The sequence below is a fragment of the Crocuta crocuta genome, unplaced genomic scaffold (assembly GCF_008692635.1).
Source record: "Crocuta crocuta isolate KB4526 unplaced genomic scaffold, BGI_CrCroc_1.0 scaffold97, whole genome shotgun sequence".
NCBI lineage: Eukaryota > Metazoa > Chordata > Mammalia > Carnivora > Hyaenidae > Crocuta > Crocuta crocuta.
Genome location: NW_027531999.1, coordinates 8786658 through 8805017, shown reverse-complemented (window position 1 = coordinate 8805017; position 18360 = coordinate 8786658). Strand labels below are relative to the sequence as shown.

The following is an 18360-nucleotide window of genomic DNA, read 5'->3' as shown; positions in this document are numbered from 1 at the left end:
TAGCATAAGATTTTTAAAAAAGCTTTATTTTAACCAACTGTTTTTAGATTAATCATGGGTTGGGATATCTAAACCAATTATTTTAATTTTAGTACTATATAATCTTTCATAAAGTGAAATTGAAAGATACATGTATAAATAGAATAGAAACATGTGTGAGTACAGAAACATATTTTCGTTCAGAGATAAAAAGCACTGTGCATGTAACTACTTTTCTTTTTGTGTAGGTGAAAACCCTTTGGCTGATGACCAGAGTAACCATGATATTAACTCAGTTGCTGGCGTTCTGAAGCTCTATTTCCGTGGGCTGGAAAACCCCCTCTTTCCTAAGGAAAGATTCAATGATCTGATTTCTTGTATCAGTAAGTGGATTTTTTTTTTTAGTCTTTTCCCACCAGAATTGTTTCACTAACGGATTTCCTGGAAAGGCAGCGGCCCTTCTCCACTTCTCCTCCCCTAACCATTACCCCATTACCACCAGATTTTTGAGACCATTTGTTTTCTTTCTGGATTCAATGTGAGTCATCCTCCAGCTGTGGCCTCTCCCTTAGCTGAGTGGGTTTTGCTCCTGAACATCCGCAAGTTCCATAGAGCCCTAGAGCTTCCCATTAGTGACTGGAATAAAGCAGAAAGACAGGTGCCAACTGGCGGCCAAGGGAGAGGAGGAAGTTGTAAGCATGGAATGTAACTTTTTTTTGGCTTTTGGTTCTTGGTTTTCTCGACCAATCTCAGGAGTGGAGTAATTTACCCATCTTGGAACGCTACCTCGAGAACTAAGGTAAAATGAGATCAATGATCATTAGTGCAGTGCGGGGACACCAGGTGGTGATTGTCTGTGGGCATCCCCTGCTAATAGGCAGAGTTGCTCTGGGACTATGTATATCATGAAACCAATAATCATCAGCAGGTAAATAGCATCACTGGGTTTTTTTGGGGGGTGGCCTTTGACACTACAGGAAAGGTGAAAATAATGATGCCCAGAATTAGGTATTAACCAAATGGAGTTCCATACATCTAAAATTGCAGTGTGGCTTTTAATGTTGATCTCTTTTTGAGAGAGAGCGTGTGAGTGGAGGAGGAGCAGAGAGACAGGGGGGATCTGAAGACGGGAGGCTCGAACTAAGAACCATGAGATCATGACCTGAGCCGAAGTTGTAGGCTTAACAAACTAAGCCACCCAGGCACCCCACGGTATGCCTTTTTAAACCCCAGTTCCCAGGCAAGGATCTAGAGCTGACTCAAATCTGGCAGCAACGGCCTGCATTAAGAATCAGGCTTGCCTCGGGGTGCCTGGGGGATCAGTCGATTAGGTGTCCAACTCTTGGTTTAGGCTCAAGTTATGATCTCACAGTTCATAGTTCAAGCCCCGGATCTGTACTGTCAGCACAGAGGCTGCCCCTCCCCTGCTCTTGCGTGGGCTTGCTCGCGCTCCCTCTCTCTCTGTCTCTCTCTCTCTCAAAATAAATTAATTTTTTAAGAAAAGGAATCAAGAAACCTTCTTACCCCACCTCGCCCACCCACCTACCCTTGAATTCACCTCCCACCACCCCCCGTCAAGTCCTCCTACCCTCAGAAACTCTCCCAGCTCATCCCTCCTTCCTGTTCCCATTGCCAGTGACTGGGCTTCCACTGGGACTGCTCTTAACAGTGGAGTCAGTCCCTCCTTCTAGGTCTTCCCCCCCCACCACGTCGTTCTGTCCCTCGCACCGCGGCTGGATCCCACAGGGGAAATTTGGTCCTATCATTCCCACCGCCCTCATTTAAAACCTATGCAGAGTTTCCTACGAGAAAACGAACTCCCTGGTGTGACCATTTAAAGAATCGAATCCTTCCTCTCTCCGGTCTCTTTCTGCTTGTGTGCGCTTCCCGTCCTGCCACGGCGGCGCTGCTTACTTCGTGTATCAACAGCAGCAAGCCGCAGCATGCCGGGGCGTCGCCCGCCTCCGTGCCTTTGCCCACGCCACGTGGTCCGCTGGCCCTGGTAGCCGTTTGATACCTGCTCTGAAGGCTCTGCCGGCCCAGCACCCTCTCAGCGTGTCGTCCTCCCCACCACCCCCACCCCCATTAGTCCCTGTCTCCTCTGCTAACGTTCCACGGTGTAGGTAGGTCTGTCATTTTTCTTAACGCCCCACATTACAGTTTTTAACCCCTCCTTCTCTGCTACAGAGAGAATTCTGGGAAGAGGTTAAGAATGTAGGCTTTGAACTCAAATAGCCTAGGTCTAAATTGCTCACCAGCTATGGGACCTGAGGCAAGTTTCTTAAGCTCTCTGCATCCCAGATTCATCAGCTATAGAATAAGGGCGGGTGGGTGGCCTAGTCAGTTGAGCGTCAGACTCTTGATTTCAGCTCAGGTCATGATCTCACAGTTTGGGACATCGAGCTCGGCGTTGGACTCTGTGCTGATAGTGCGAAGCCTGTTTGGGATTCTGTCTCAGCTCCTCCCCAACTTGTGCATGTGTGCTCACCCTCTCTCTCAAAATAAATAGACGGTTAACACAAATAAAAGAGGGAAAATAGCAGACCATATATCACAGGGCTGTGAGAAGTAAACGAGTTTATCTATGTGAGATACCAGGAAGAGTGCCTGGCAAAGGGTATGTTCAGGAAACGCCTACAGTTAGCTGCACAGGCCTACGAGGTCTTGATAGATTATTCACTTTTGTAGCCCTAATACTTGGCATCATTAATTCCAGGGACGTAGTAAATGCATAACTCATAGTAGCTGAATATCACCCAAATTTCACCAAAATTCTTTTGTTGGCATTCAGGCATAAAATCCTGCCTGTTGTTGAGTATGAACTCACCAGGCAGAATTCTCTGCACCCCCACCCCATACAGGCTGATGTCTTGTGTGGGATTCAGAAGTGTGTCTTGTGTGTCCATTCCAAGGCCCTTACATAGCCTGAGTCAACACAGCAGGCCTGTGACCCAGCTGGAAAGAACTGAAAAGGAGGTGTCACACTTCTGGAATCCTCCTTTGGCCTTGTTCAGAGACTTTCCTTATATCCTAGCCAGAAAGCTTAAATCTGGAAAAATAATAAGCACTCCACAACGCTCGGTGGTTTTCGAGGTACACACATCATGTCGGCGTGTATGTTTACACGTACCAATGGGACAGAGCACACTGGACTACCTTGTCAGTATTGTTAAGTTCACTTCATCCTTTCATTGAACAAGAATATTGTTTCATTGTAGTTATTAAAATCTGAACTAGGGCGCCTGGGTGGCTCAGTCAGTTAAGCGTCTGACTTCAGCTCAGGTCATGATCTCATGGTTTGTGGGTTCCAGCCCCGCATCGGGCTTTGTGCTGACAGCTCAGAGCCTGGAGCCTGCTTCGGATTCTGTATCTCTCTCTCTCTCTGACCCTCCCCTGCTCATGCTGTGTCTCTCTCTCTCTCTCTTAAAATAAGTAAACGTTTAAAAAATTTTAATAAAAAATAAAATCTGAACCATAGTGTCAGAAAGATCAAGGTTCCTATTCTAGCTTCACCACTTAACAGCTTTGTAACTTGGGCAGAGAGAGAGTAACACTTAATCTTAATGAATATCTGTTTCTTTATTTCTTGAAGTCTTTGTGCAGAATGAATGAGATAATTCACATAAAGCGCTTAGCATCATGCCTGCCTGGCACAATGTAAGCCTTAGTAAATGCTGGTAGTTACCATAGTCACAACTGTTAACACCTACTCCTCCTACCATCTGAGGTCACATAAGCCAGTACCTACCTTTGCCACTTTCCAATCTGACATCATCACCATACCTGCATTTAGAAATGAGGCTATCACCCAGAAGTTTGGTGGCTCCAGCATGATTTCTCCCAGCACATTAAATGTTTTGTAACAATCAAAGACAAGCTGTCTCACAACGGAAGAGTCAGGCTTAGTGAAATATGAAGACCTTTAGGGAAAAAATGGAAAATCTGCAGAAATATCTTTCTTTTCTTGTAAACTGTGCCTTACATGAAATGCTAGAAGTTCAAATGAAGGAGTTGCAGAGACATCCTCACTGTATTAAAACAAGGGTTTAATGAAAAGCAATGGATTAATAGTCCTTGGTTAATTTTTATGAAAATACTCTATTAGCTTTCAGTGCCCTCCAGGACCTACATCTCAAAAAAGCAGGGGTCCCGGGGTTTGAAGGCTGCTAAGAATGCTAGAGAGTAGAGATGCTAGTTAGTAGATTTAATGTGCTAGTCATTAGGTATTAACAGTCAGTGTTACTGTTAGTACTGTAGTTACAGAGTTGCATAGGTATTGAGCAGTGTGTCCTAACGCTACTTCCCTCCCCCCCCGCCCCCCCTCCAAGTCCTGTTTTTAGTGCACAGTTTTGCAGAATAGGAGGTTTTTCAAGAAGGTACAATGGCACTGTATATAACAACCCCTTTTCTTCCAACATCTAATGTCTTAAAAAGGAGGGGATTTTTGGGGTGCCCGGGTGGCTCAGTCAAGCATCTGACTTCGGCTCAGGTCATGATCTCACGGTTCATGGGTTCAAACCCTGATAGTTCAGAGCCTAGAGCCTGCTTCAGATTCTGTGTCTCCATCTCTCTGACCCTCCCGTGCCCGCTCGTAAATAAAAAACATTAAAAAAAAAAAAAAAAGAGGGGGTTTCTAGCTATTACTGATTTATCTCTAGGCAAGCATTTTCTTATACCAGTGTGATCCTGATATGTACCATATTTTTTTCTGGATTTCCAGGCAGTTCTTTGTGAATGGTATAACATGTTATTCATCATTATATCCTTTTACTGACATTACAGTTTTTGATCATCTGAACCATTGATTAATTGCCTGCAATGCACTAAACTTTCTAGGGATTCAAAGACTTGATTTTTGCCTTCGAGAGGTTTAAAAAATAGGAAGAGAGCTAAGATATTTACAAATAAATGCAATCTAAGTTAGTATGTAATAGAAGCAAAAGAGAGAGATCTCATGCCGGTTGATTGTTTTTATCCATGTCATCTTCTAGCATTGCTATAATTGGACTCATTTTCCCCATTAAGGTAATTTCGTGTGGTATTTACTTTGTATAGAAAAAAAACCTTCCCTTTTTCATCTTTTTTAAGAGTTTACATAGGTCTCTGGTTACCACTGCTTTTTGCTTGTATTTTGGAGCATTTGGTGGAAGATTTTTTTTTTAAATGGTGAGTTGTTATTGTGCCATTTTCATGTCCCTAAATACTACATTCTTTGGAAGCTTGCAAATACGCACAGTAAAAGAAAATTGGTATTAGCACGTGTGCACGCACTCTTTTTAATGTGCACTATTCATTCCCCAATTCACTGCAGATTTCTTTTTTAAAAAGTACTTATCTGAATGAAGACCTGGTAGACTCCAGTGCAATCTAAATTTGAAGTGACACACTTGGTAGTGTCTCAGTTTCTCACTGAGGATTGTTTTTTTAAAACCATGCACTTTGTGAATGGTTTTGTAAATGCTCCAGATTATGCCCACACATTCTGGGCAACTTCTAGAATGTCCATATACCATGACTTTTAGATTCCCTGGGGCAGAAGTCCAAAGGACTTGCCCGAGAAGAGCTCTTCAAGGAATTTGTGGTCTTTCCTGGCAGCCTCAGAGCTCGGAGACGAGATGACACATTTGCACTTCATTTTACATTATGTGTTCTTATCCAGGAGACAACTTGAGCATGAGGACACTTCTTTTTAAGGGGTTCTTTTACCTACCACAATACCAACATGTCGTCTTTTAGAATACTTAACAAATACACAAAAGTGTGTAGAACAAAATACTGTCCCACACAGTGCCACTACTCAGAGACTCAACGGTGTGTATACATTTTGTTCACATTTGTTTCTGCTCTTTTTGTATTCATGGGCACACACAACTTTTTTTTTTTTTAAGCCAAAGTGGAACCAAATTATCCATTCTGTTCGTAGTTAACCTTCTTTCTGACTCTTTTTTTTAAACATTTGTTATTTTTGAGAGAGAGTGTGTGTTAGAGGCAGAGGAGGGGCAGAGAGAGAGAGGGAGACAGAGGGTCTGAAGCAGGCTCTGAACCACTTCTCGGCCTTTTGGCTAAGATCAAGTGTGAAGCAGGCTCTGAGCTGTCAGCACAGAGCCCAGCGTGGGGCTTGAACTCACAATCCATGAGATCATGACCTGAGCCAAAGTCAGACACTTACCCAACCAAGCCATCCAAACACACCTTGACTCTTTTATTATACCAATTTCACCAATAAACCTATAAAAGATACAGAAAATTATAATGAACTCCAGTATAAATAATCATCTAACAGTTTTCATTTTTTGAACAAAATTATCCCACCTCTTTTTTTAATACAACATAGCCATAATAGCATTATCATTTTTAAAAATAACAGCAATTTCTTAAAATTAATAAATAGCCAGCTAGTACATTTTTAAATAACTGTATTATCCAATTAATATGTTGATCACTGTAGAAAATTTAGAAAATAATCTAGGAAAATAACCAGCTATAATTCCTCTACATATAGATAATGTAAACCTTTTTGGTATGTTCCCAGATTTTTTTCTGTATGTACACGTATATACTTTTTTTTAAGTTTTTTATACCTATGTATAAAAGCAGCCTATTGAGATATAATTCTCATACCATACAATTCCTTCATTAAGGTGTACAACTCAGTGGTTTTTAATATATTCACAGAATTACACAATCACCACACCACAATCAGTTTTAAAACATATTTATGACTCCAAAAAGAAACAACAATTAGCAAACATACCCCATTTACTCATTCCACCCCTAGGACTAGACAACCACAGTCGACATGCTATAAACTTACCTATTCTCGCCATTTCATATATAAATGGAATTATATAACCTGCGGTCTTTGGTGACTGGCTTTGTTTACCTAGCATAATGTTTTCAAGGTTCAACCATGTTGTAGCACATATCAGCACTTTATCACCAAATAATTGTCCATTGTGTGGATATACTATAACCACATACTTCTAATAAAAGAGGAATCATACTAAGCGACTGCTAATGGATGTCAGATTTCTTTTTAAGATGATAAAAATGTTCTAAAAGTGATTGAGATCATGATTGATCAACTGTGCATATACTAAAAACCATTGAACTGTATACCTTACACGTGTGAATTGTATGATATATGAATTATAGTTCAATATATCTAATCTTAGAAGGTACTATCTCATTTGCTCTTTAAAAGACATATTTTAAATTGAATGATGTTATTAGCGTTTTCCTTTATCAGTATGTATTTTTCAAAATAAGATTTTAGTGGACATTTAATGGCTTTTATTTAACGCATCCCCTAGTTTTAGAAATTTAGGTTGTTTCTAGTGATTTTGCAATTAAACAAAATATTATGATGAGCCTTTTAGTATGTAAATCTATTTGCCCATTTCTAATTGTTTCTTTGGGGAAAAGCTCTTGAATTGTCTTCCTCGTTCTCCAGTGTATGTTTTCGTTGCTACAAATTCTTTCAGCTTTATTGCATACAAGATGATTTCTGTCTGAATTCTAAATTTCTATTTGATGCCTTATATTAGGGATTCCTTTTTCCCTTAAAAATATGTAACAGGATTAGTATCTGAACTGAATAAGTAAAGCTTCCTAAGCTAGGACTGTTTTTTTACTAACCTCAGTAATTCAGCAGGAGGAGAAACATTATTTATGTATTTATTTCTACAGTTGTTGCTATTTAGGAAAGAACGTTATGGTTTAATTCACAGAACTCAATCTATTAACAATTAATTAGATTTGCAAGCATTTCATTTCTTACCTAGAAGAGCAGCTGGTAACTCTCATCTCAAGGCTAGACTAAAATTCATCTAAATGTACTGGAACATCTCTGTTTTTCCCTTTCCCTTTCATTCACACACATACACTATTACATACACACGATTGATATCTTGACAGTTTTACCTAAAAATGGCCTGAGACTGGCAGTTTCACCTTGAATACTGCCTGTTGAGCTGTGGAGCTCAGCAATATTGGTGTACCTGCTTTTAAATAAGAGCCATTAATTTCCTCCCCTCTTCTCGTACTTGAAGATAAATTTGCACCTTGTGATTTATTATTTGTTTTCTGACAAACACATACTTTCACATATAGTGCCGCCAAAGAACTGGTATGTTCAGAGTAGTGGCCATTTGAGCTTTTTGCCATTTTGTCAAGTAACTTGTGTTTTTTGGTGAATTTTTCACGCTCATTTACACAGAGCTGTCAAACCCCCATGCTGTGAAGTTAGGATGCTGACATGGGAAACTTGTAGTGCCAGGAAAGGAACATAAATAAGCCTAGGGAGCTTTGAGCATGTGACCAAGATTGGATGAATGCCATTTTACCTAATTACATGAGATCCTGAATTTTGGGAACACGGGCCAGCTTAAACAAGATCCAAACAAAATACCGATTTTCCTTTCTGACCACTCTTCTGAGGGGAAGAAAAAATCCATCTTTTCACGCAGCATAAAATTGTGAGAGATCATGAGTTGCTGCACTCAGAGCCAGCTGGGAATGCACATTAATCAGAGTGTCCAAAGCAGCCATAAATTTTGACCTGCTAACCGGACTCGAGAGCAAATGAGTCACTTGGCCCAGAGCGAGACTCCTGTAGGATGTCCGCTGCAGGCCTGTTGAGCAACCAGCCAGGTAATATCTGAGTCCTGCTCACAGCCATCATGCTCCGAGGCTTTTGGACAGATAGATCTGCCACGTCAGGAATGCCAACAATTCTGGTTTTGCTTTGATTTATGTTTCCTGTAGTTGCAGAGAATGTATGTCTGCCTGCCATAATTTTATCTGGTCTTCTGGGTGTCACTTTTTTACATCCCTGTTGCTTTTCTCTTCTGAAATCTTTTATTTGCATCCCATGGTGCCCTTCCCCAATATATTTTGTTAATTGTGGTAAAATATCCATAACATGAAACTTACCACCTTCTCCGTTTGAAGCGTACAGTTCAGTGGCATTAAATTCATGTGCGTTGTTCCGCAGCTGTCACCACCATCCATCTCCAGAACGTTTTCATCCCCCCAAACTGAAGCTCTATACCCAGAAAGCAGTAACCACCCGCTCCCCCCTCCCCCTAGGCCCCTGATGATCACTCTTCCACTTTGTCTCTATGAATCTGACTTTTCCAGATACCTTATATAAGTCGAATCATACACTGTTTGTCTTTTTGTGTCTGGCTTATTTCACTTAAGTTGTCTTCAAGGTTCATCCGTGTTGTATCAGAATTTCATTTCGTTTTTAAGGCTGAATAATGGCTCGTGGCGTATATGTACCACATTTGTTTATCCAGTAATCCATCAGTGAACATTTGGGTTATTTCTACCTCTTGGCTATTGTGAATAATGCTGCTATGAGATTGGTATATAAATACCTGTTCTCTGAACGTGTTGAGTCCCTGCATTATACACCTGAAATGAGTATTACACTGTATGTTAACTAACTGGAATATAAATAAAAACTTTTTTAAAAATTAACAAATTAAAAGAAAACCACTAAATGAGCAAACAAACAAATACTTGTTTCCCTAGTTTTTATAAATAAAGGTATGAAACTTCCTTTAAGGGGTAGGGGAACTACCCTAGAACTGAGAGATCGAAACCAGAGGATCTTGAATTAAAATTAAACCTCTTGGAAATAATGCCTGTGTCTTCTTCCAGCCTGAAAATGGTTGGATAAAGTCATTATAAAGTTGTACTTTATAAAGAGTTGCCTGGCTGGTTCGGTTGATGGTGCGTATGGCTCTTGATCTCAGGGTTGTGGGTTTGAGCCCCACATTAGGTGTAGAGATGACTTAAAAACAAAATCTTAAAAAAATATATTGTACTTTATAAAGTACTTTGAAATCCAAGAAGGACAACCAGACTTACACAGAAAATACGTTTTAGTCCCAACTTCACCCCTCCAGCCAAGTAACCAGGGTAAGCCGCTTACCCAGTTCTCATTTTCCTAATCTGTTAAGTGGGGATGACATTGCATGGCCTGCCTACTCCAGGTCTTGTCGTCTGCATTAAACTGGATAACAAATGTGAAAATGGATGGTGAACTACAGACCATTACGCAAATACTGGATTATTAGTATTTTTTTGCTGCTGTTTGCAAGCACTTTAGTATTAAGAAGCTTTGGGCAATTTGTATTCCTAGTAAAGAGGTATATGATAATACTGGGAAGTCCCAGGTACTCCTGTCTTCAGGGAGCTCACTCAGGGAAAGCAGGATAAGGAAATAAATAACTGTAAACACCAGGTGTAAGTTCTGTGAGAGCAGGAACGACATCACTAATGTATTACCTTTTTTCCCCCTATTTATTTATTTATTTTTAAGATTTTATTTTAAGACTTGGGGCACCTGGGTGGCTCAGTCGGCTAAGCCTCCGACTTCGGCCCGGGTCATGATCTCGTGGTTCGTGAGTTAGAGTCCCACATCGGACTCTGTGCTGACAGCCAGCTCAGAGCCTGGAGCCTATTTCAGATTTTGTGTCTCCCTCTCTCTCTGACCCTCCCCTGCTCACGCTGTCTCTCTCTCTTTCTCTCAGAAATAAATAAAACATTAAAAAAAAATTTTAAATGTAGAAATAGCAGCAAGTGAAAAGTTATTTTCAAACCTAGAAGACGCTAAGTTGCTCAAGACATAGAATTCAGAGACAACAGTGATAGGTCAAAGGAGACACTCAGAAATGGTGTTTCACCCAAGCTGATCATGTATTCATTGCCTTGGTCAGAGTTACATCTCACCCAGGGCCAAGGGATTGCTTATGGTCAGATATGAAATTTAGTAGTCAGTGCTCTGCTTTAAATGTAGCAGGTGAAATGATCCTAACCATGTTCTCTTCTGTCTGTAGGAATAGATAATCTCTATGAGAGGGCGCTTCACATCCGCAAACTCCTCCTGACCTTGCCTAGGTCCGTCCTTATAGTGATGAGGTACCTCTTTGCCTTCCTCAATCAGTAAGTACCCTAATAGTCTGCCAGAATGTCTGTCTTCCATTCCATTTGTACTGCTCTGAATTCTCTTTTTGTTCTTAGATTCTATGAAATGTATATTGGGTGCCATTTATCAACAGAGTCGAAGAGAAGATGATTGAATATATACCAAAGTTCTGTTTTTCCCCAGCAGATCAAGGTCATTTCATGACAGATGAAAGATGCAGAAACTATGGCCTTACATCCAAAATATACAAATATTACTAAAAAGAATTACTTGTTCAGTGAAATATGTTTTTCCATCTTCCATCCAAAGTTAATGTCATGAATGTTTTTGTCAAAATGATGCAAACCACCTGCTCACTGCAGAAAATTTCTGTGATTTTTGATGTTGTAGTCAAGGAAGGAGGTCAACTATAGATGCAAATCATATACAGATCCAAGAAAGAATTTCTGTAAATTCAATATAATGAGACCTTGTCAAGAGGAAGATATTTCTAAGTCTCTAAAACAATGTAACAGAACCCTTAAAATAATCACTGCCTTATTTTCAAAGAAACTTCATTGTTGTAACTTGGGCAACTGGGTTTTCATTTGCGTTACTTCCTAATAACAAAAATGGGTCCCGTTACAAGAATATCTTCCTCAAGTCGTATGTGAGAGTCCCCTTGTTATTCGATGACCCAGTTAAGTAATTAGAAATAAAAGAATCTAAGGGGAGTAAGCTCAGGGAAATGCTGCCTTCCCCATGTGCCACAAATTCTCCCTAAAATTAGGATATGTTCTCCTCTCTATTTCATTAGACATTTAAAGTTCTCAGAAGCTAGGAGAACTTACTATCACCCTGCTGACTATTTCTGAAATCATACCCAGTCAGGTTGACCCCGAAAACCAAGTATCACGGGGAAATGCTTGCAAGGAAATAAAATATGCACAAATGACAATCAGTAGGAACCCATTTGTACAGAAGTCATCACTGGAAATAAGCAGTGTCTAGCGAGATGGATATACACTACGTGTAGGTTAAATAGATGGCCATAAATTTTACCTTTAAAAAGGCCAGCTACCCTGGAAAGTTCCTCCCCTTTCTGGTGAAGATGAGTGGGATTCTTAGGTCTGTTGGATCTGCAGGCAAGGATTTCAACCAACTAGAGGCCTTCTTGACTGCTTAAACCAAAAAGCAAGGTGAGATCACATCTCACCAAGCTGCTGTCATTTCCAAATTCTGGAAGAGCCTAAAACAAAAATTCGAGGTTGCCCATGAACAAGAGCCCTTTGGACAGTGGGCTTCAAGGTGAGCAGGAGAATTGGCGGCAAATCCCAGTCCAAGCACTTGGCTCCAATACACACCCCTGTTGCTATAATGAAGCTGGAAATAGGGAAACATGGACAGGAACCTGGATTCCTATGAATTCAGGAATTTGACCTGCCTAGCTGAAAATGGAATTGTTGAAGCAAAGGTGTTCAGGATCCATCCCCAGTGACCTTGGGTGTGTTTTTTTTGGTGTGTGTGTCTGTGTCTGTGTTTAAATCTTACGCCCTCATTAGTATTAAATCCTCAAATTAAAAAAAAAAAACTGGAGTCTTGCTGTCTTCACCTTTAATTGCACGTTGCCTCCCCTCCCCTAGTATGAACTGCCTTTTGCATTGCTGCTGGCCCTCTGTGTGCTGTCCCCACTGAATTTTTCTCACACATCTGAGTAAAACCCACCGTGAACCAATAAACTACAGTAGACTAGGAAAGCAGAGCATGAATCAAGAAAGTTGTCAGGGGCGCCTGGATGGCTCAGTCGGTTAAGCCTCTAACTCTTGTTTTCAGCTCAGGTCATGATCTCATGGTTCCTGATTTAGAGCCCCTGTATCAGGCTCCGTGATGACAGTGCAGAGCCTCCTTGTGATTCTCTCTCTCTCTCCCTCTTTCTCTGCCCCTCCCTCCCCTTTGCTCTCCCTGTCTCTCTCTCTCAAAAATAAGTAAACTTTTAAAAAAGGTAAAAAAAAAAAAAGTTCTCAAAACCTGAATCAAACTCACTATGTATCTCAACAGAAGAGCAAATGTGCCAGCAGTTAGCCGACTGGCATTGCTTTCAGCACGTCTGCCCAAAGGTGCCCCCTGGCTTGCTGCACCTGCCTTTCTGCAGAGAAAAGCCCCAGCCTCTNTTTTTTTTTTTTATTAATATTTTAAAAAATTTTTTTTTTTTTTACAAATAGTTTATTGTCAAATTAACCTATTCTCTCTTAATTGTAAAATTGAAACCTGGATATAACACTTTTATGTCAAGATTTTGCTCTTCAAGCCAGCACTAAATGAAAGACCCAGAAAGATTAATTGTGACTCTCCCCGTTGAGCTTACATGTGTCTTTTGAAAATTAGACCATTCTTATTCTGAATCTCACTTCTCCTCCGTGCATCTATTTTCCAGATGATCTGTAACATGATCGTTCCCTTTATTGTGAACTTTTCTAAAAGACTATAGGCTTGAGAAATGACAGAAGGGAAAGACATATGTTAGCTGAGGAGATGATGCTTTTGTATTTTCGACTTTCTAGGCTATCATTTCCAAAAAAGGGTAGAGTATCAGGTCATGTGGTATTTTAGTTTCTTTGTGTCTGTCACCGTCCCACAAATGTGTCTGAGTCTCTTTTTTTCTTCTTCCATTTGTCATCTGTTCACCTGGATTTTACATTTCCTTTCAAGATTGACATTTTCTTCACAGAAAGATAATACCTCTGGCTTCTCCCTAGAACAGCACCTTTTGTATATGTTAGGGGCAGAGCAAAAAAAAAAAAAGAAAGAAAAAAAAGCTGGCTTATTTTGAGGTGCCTGTGGGAAATACCTCACAGATGCCCATAGGGTTGAATTTAGAAATTAGTATTAGTATGAAGCAACGAGAAATCTCCCCAAAGTTTGTAATTTGCCAGCTTTAAAAGAGAACTGAGGATTCTTTTTCCCTTCTCTTGCACTTACAATGTCTTTTCTAACATTGATGGAGTCGTGTTGGTAGTCTTACCCAAAAGCACATTATAAAGCCTGGAGTTGTTTGCTTTCTTTCAGCAGTTTCAAAGAAAAGGTGCTTTGTTTTCCTCAAGGCTTTCCTCAAGATTTATAGGAGAAAACTGAAATCTGAGATGTTTCGGATTAGTGGGAGGACAGTTTTGAAGACATCCATCAAGCTTTATGGATCTCTCTACTGACCTTCCCAGATTTATTTGAGTAGCATTTAGAGCCTGACCATAGTGTTTACAAATGAAACTCATTTGCTTGATCCTGGTCTCCATTGTAATAGAAATTATCTTAAACTCTTGTGGCTTTGAAAAATGCCACTTAATTAAGCACATAAGATTTATATTCCCCTTAAGGTTTCTTTCTAGTTGAAAGTTTTTAAGTTGCTTTACTTCCTTTGGAATTTGTTGAGCCAACTTAAAGTAGTGTGGGACATCATTTATTCTAATAATAAAAACCAGATAAAATGCTTTGGATCCCTGTTTTCAAAATAGAAAGTATTTTATTAAACATCAGTTTTCAGGGCACCTGGGTGGCTCAATCAGGTAAGCATCCGACTTTCACTCAGGTCATGGTCTTGCGGTTCATGAGTTCAAGCCCCCATGTCGGGCTCTGCACTTACATTTCAGGTTGGGATTCTGTGTCTCTGTCTCTTTGCCCTTCCCCCATTCATGCGTTCTCTTGCATGCGCATGTGCTCTCTCTCTTTCTCTCAATACTAAATATGCATTTTTTAAAAATCAGTTTTCTTTTTTCTCGTTCTTTTTTCTTAATTTTTTAAATGTTTTATTTATTTCTGAGAGAGAGATAGAGACAGCGTGAGCAGGGGAGGGTCAGAGAGAGAGGGAAATAGAATCTGAAACAGGCTCCAGGCTCTGAGCTAGCTGTCAGCACAGAGCCTGACGCGGGGCTCAAACCCATGAACCGTGAGATCATGACCTGAGTCGAAGTCAGATGCTTAACCGACTGAGCCACCCTGGCGCCCCTCTCTTGTTCTTTTCTAACTTTTCTTTCTTCCATAGCCTTTCACAGTACAGCGATGAGAACATGATGGACCCTTATAACCTGGCCATTTGTTTTGGCCCGACATTGATGCCCGTCCCAGACATACAGGATCAAGTGTCTTGTCAGGCACACGTTAATGAAATTGTCAAAACCATCATCATCCACCATGAAACTATTTTCCCAGATGCTAAAGAGCTGGATGGCCCTGTTTATGAGAAATGTATGGCTGGGGATGACTACTGGTAAGTTCAAGCATTTTAGTCTTTCCCCTCCCCTGGAAAAATTATGGAAGTATAGATATCAATTTAATTAAGAAAAATAATTGACTCTAAGTTGCCAAAGATTCCAATTTTTAAAAAAGAAGAAGTAGGAACACTTGAGATTAGAATACTAAGATCCATGAGAACATGGCCTCTCCTAGGGAAACTCCTTTTCATCCCCTCCCTTTTCCCCCAAGGATCACATCCTTTAAGATATATCCACCCCATTGTAACTTCTGTAGAGAATAATGGTTTTGATATGTATCATATAGAGCTGTATTAATTTCACTTTTATATCAAGCAAAGATAACTGATTGAACTGACAGATTTCGTTTTCATTCTGAAATAGTTTTGGCGCCAAGTATTTCAAGTTTATCATTTTAAAGGAGCCCTCTCAACCAAATATGTTTTCATTCTTAATTATTTCCATTCTTAATAAAAAATGTTATCCTAACCAATTATACTAGTAATGGTCATTTTAAGCAAATTTAATTTATTTAACTAACTTATTAATATGTCATTGGGACAAAAAAAATTGAATGAAAGTATAGTCGCCTCCCAATGAAGTGTAAAAATGGGGAAGGTGTAGTTGAATAATCCCAAAGGTAGGGAACCCTAAAATGTTCATGTTCACTAATTGATATATGAATTCCAACTTCTCAGAAGTCATAAACAATGAAAGTACCTTTGGTTCCTTGAACACCTACTGTGTGCCAGTTACTTGGTGCATGTGATCACTTTATACACTAACCACTCTACCAAGTAAAGTGAGGCCAAGGAGCCTCTCCAATGCCTAACTGTAACTGGAGGCAGCCCAGGTCTGTCTGATTCCAAAGCCCACGTGACCCTTCCCACTCAACAGCTGCCTCCCAGCCCACCTCAGAAACTGTTCTGTGCAGCCCAGATTCAGAAAGGAGACCTATCTAAACCCATTCTGGACCCTCCTCAGGACAGTATCCCAGTAGCTCATGAGGGATTAAGTAGAAGGTAGTACAAGTAGCTGAAAGATCTTAAATACCTGAAAGTATACTTAAACCATCATAATGGGGTTAAACCACAGCGTGATTGGATTATGCCTTAAGAAAACTATTTCCAGAAGCACTCCTTTCTAAATTAATGACAAAGCATGATAGAGTCCAGTTCCTTTTTTTTTTTTTGATAGATTCCAGTTCTGTGGTGTATCTAGTAATTTTACATATGAAATTGAATTTTATAATATTTACTTGAGCACTTACTGTGTCCAAGGTACTGACTGATCTTGGCTCTAGGAAGATAAATGTATCAAACTCAGCCCTGGTGAGATGCATAATTTTATCTTCACAGTCATACTTATTGCAAACCTAGTGTCATAGTATTTCCAAATATTCAGGGCCATATAAGTAGGTTTTGCTTTCTAATTCCTTTTATCAAAGAGTGATATGTGGAAGGCCAGTCAGTATCTGGCATCTGATGTGTTGCATCCTACAACTTTTGTGGTCACCACTCTTTTACAAACAAGGAAAAGCCCCGTAATAAGGAGTCTTGCAGCCAGTAATATGTGCTTGATTATGTTCTTTGCCCATTCATAGTGTTTCCATGGGCAACCGCTCATTTCAAACAGAAAGTCTGTGAGAAAGCAGTTATTCTTCTCGCCAACACCACCTATATAAATGGGCTTTTACAGCAATTTGCGGTAGATGCGTTCCATTTGCCAGCATACATTTGAGGAGTCTGGTAGTGTTAAAGGGTAAGTTTTTAAAAAGAATAAGATTGTGAGTCTCACAAATCTAAAATGAACACATGTCAAGAAAAGATGGGAAAGATACTATAGTCAATTTAAAGTAGAAATCAAAGAGCCATCAATTTATATGCAGTAAGGAATAGTGAAATGAATTTACAAAAACTCGTGTATCCATAGGACAATAGTCGTATTCCACCAGAATTCAACCAATTCTAATTTCTGTGGATACGAATTACCTGTCAATGATGAAGGACCTACACTCCCATAAGACCAGATAATCCTTGAGGCTCCAGCATCTCATCGAAAGCCTATCTAGTGACTCTTCTGCCGCTCCAGTCTTATGTCTTTACCTATAGTGGGAGTTGTTCAGTTTTGAAATCCTTCCTTCGGCTTTATCTGAATTTCTGTTTCCACCTGGCAGTGACAGCCCATACAGTGAGCACGGTACATTGGAGGAAGTGGATCAGGACGCTGGTACAGAGCCCCACACCAGTGAGGACGGTATGCCCTTTTACCTATACCGTTGTAAAACTAATCTTAATATCCATTTTTTAAGAATTGTTTATATTAAGAATTCAGTGGGTACAAAAGAACATTTATCAAATATATGTAAAGTATGAAGAATAATAGTACAGTGAACACCACAAACCCCCACCAAGTTTAAGAAAAATGACATCATTACCTTTGCTCTTCTCTGTTCTCATTGCCTTCCTTACTCCCTCAGGGGCAACCACTCTGTTTGTTTTTAGATGGTTTATTGTTTCATTTTCTATTTTATTTAATGTTTATTTTTTTAATTAAAAAAATTTTTTTAATGTTTTATTTATTTCTAGGAAAGAGAGACAGAGACAGCATGAGCAGGGGAGGGTCAGAGAGAGAGGGAGACACAGAATCTGAAACAGGCTTCAGGCTCTGAGCTGGCAGTCAGCACAGAGCCCGACGCGGGGCTCGAACCCACGAACTGCGAGATCATGACCTAAGCGAAAGTCGGATGCTTAACTGACTAAGCCACCCAGGCGCCCCTAAAAAATTTTTTTACTGTTTGTTTTAGAGAGAGACAGAGTGTGAGTGGGAGGGCAGAGAGAGAGAGGGAGACACAGAATCCAAAGCAGGCTCCAGGCTTTGAGCTGACAGCAGAGAGCCTGATGCAGGGCTCAAACCCATGAACTGCAACATCGTGACCTGAGCCAGAATGGGATGCTTAACCAACTGAGCCACTCAGGCGCCCCTTTAATGCTTATTTTTGAGAAGGAGAGAAAGAGCATGGGAGAGGGCCAGAGAAAGAGAGAATCCCAAGCAGGCTTTGCACTATGAGCTATCAGCGGGTCTCAAACCCTCAAACGGTGAGATCAAGACCTAAGCCTAAATGAAGAGTCAGACTTTCAACAAACTGAGCCACCTAGGTGCCCCTTGTTTTCTATTTTCCTGAACTTTCTGTAAATTGAATCATACTGTAAACAGTTG

General features: G+C 40.2%; 1 protein-coding gene across 1 annotated transcript in view; it reads left to right on the top strand.

Annotated features, from left to right (window-relative positions):
* Positions 1-18360, top strand: part of SRGAP1 (SLIT-ROBO Rho GTPase activating protein 1) — a 281502-nt gene that overhangs the window by 242264 nt on the left and 20878 nt on the right. The window contains exons 15-18 of the mRNA XM_077775205.1: positions 228-362; positions 10830-10935; positions 14934-15158; positions 17318-17397. Of these exons, the coding sequence (XP_077631331.1) occupies positions 228-362; positions 10830-10935; positions 14934-15158; positions 17318-17397 (546 nt within the window). The remainder of the gene's footprint in view (positions 1-227; positions 363-10829; positions 10936-14933; positions 15159-17317; positions 17398-18360) is intronic.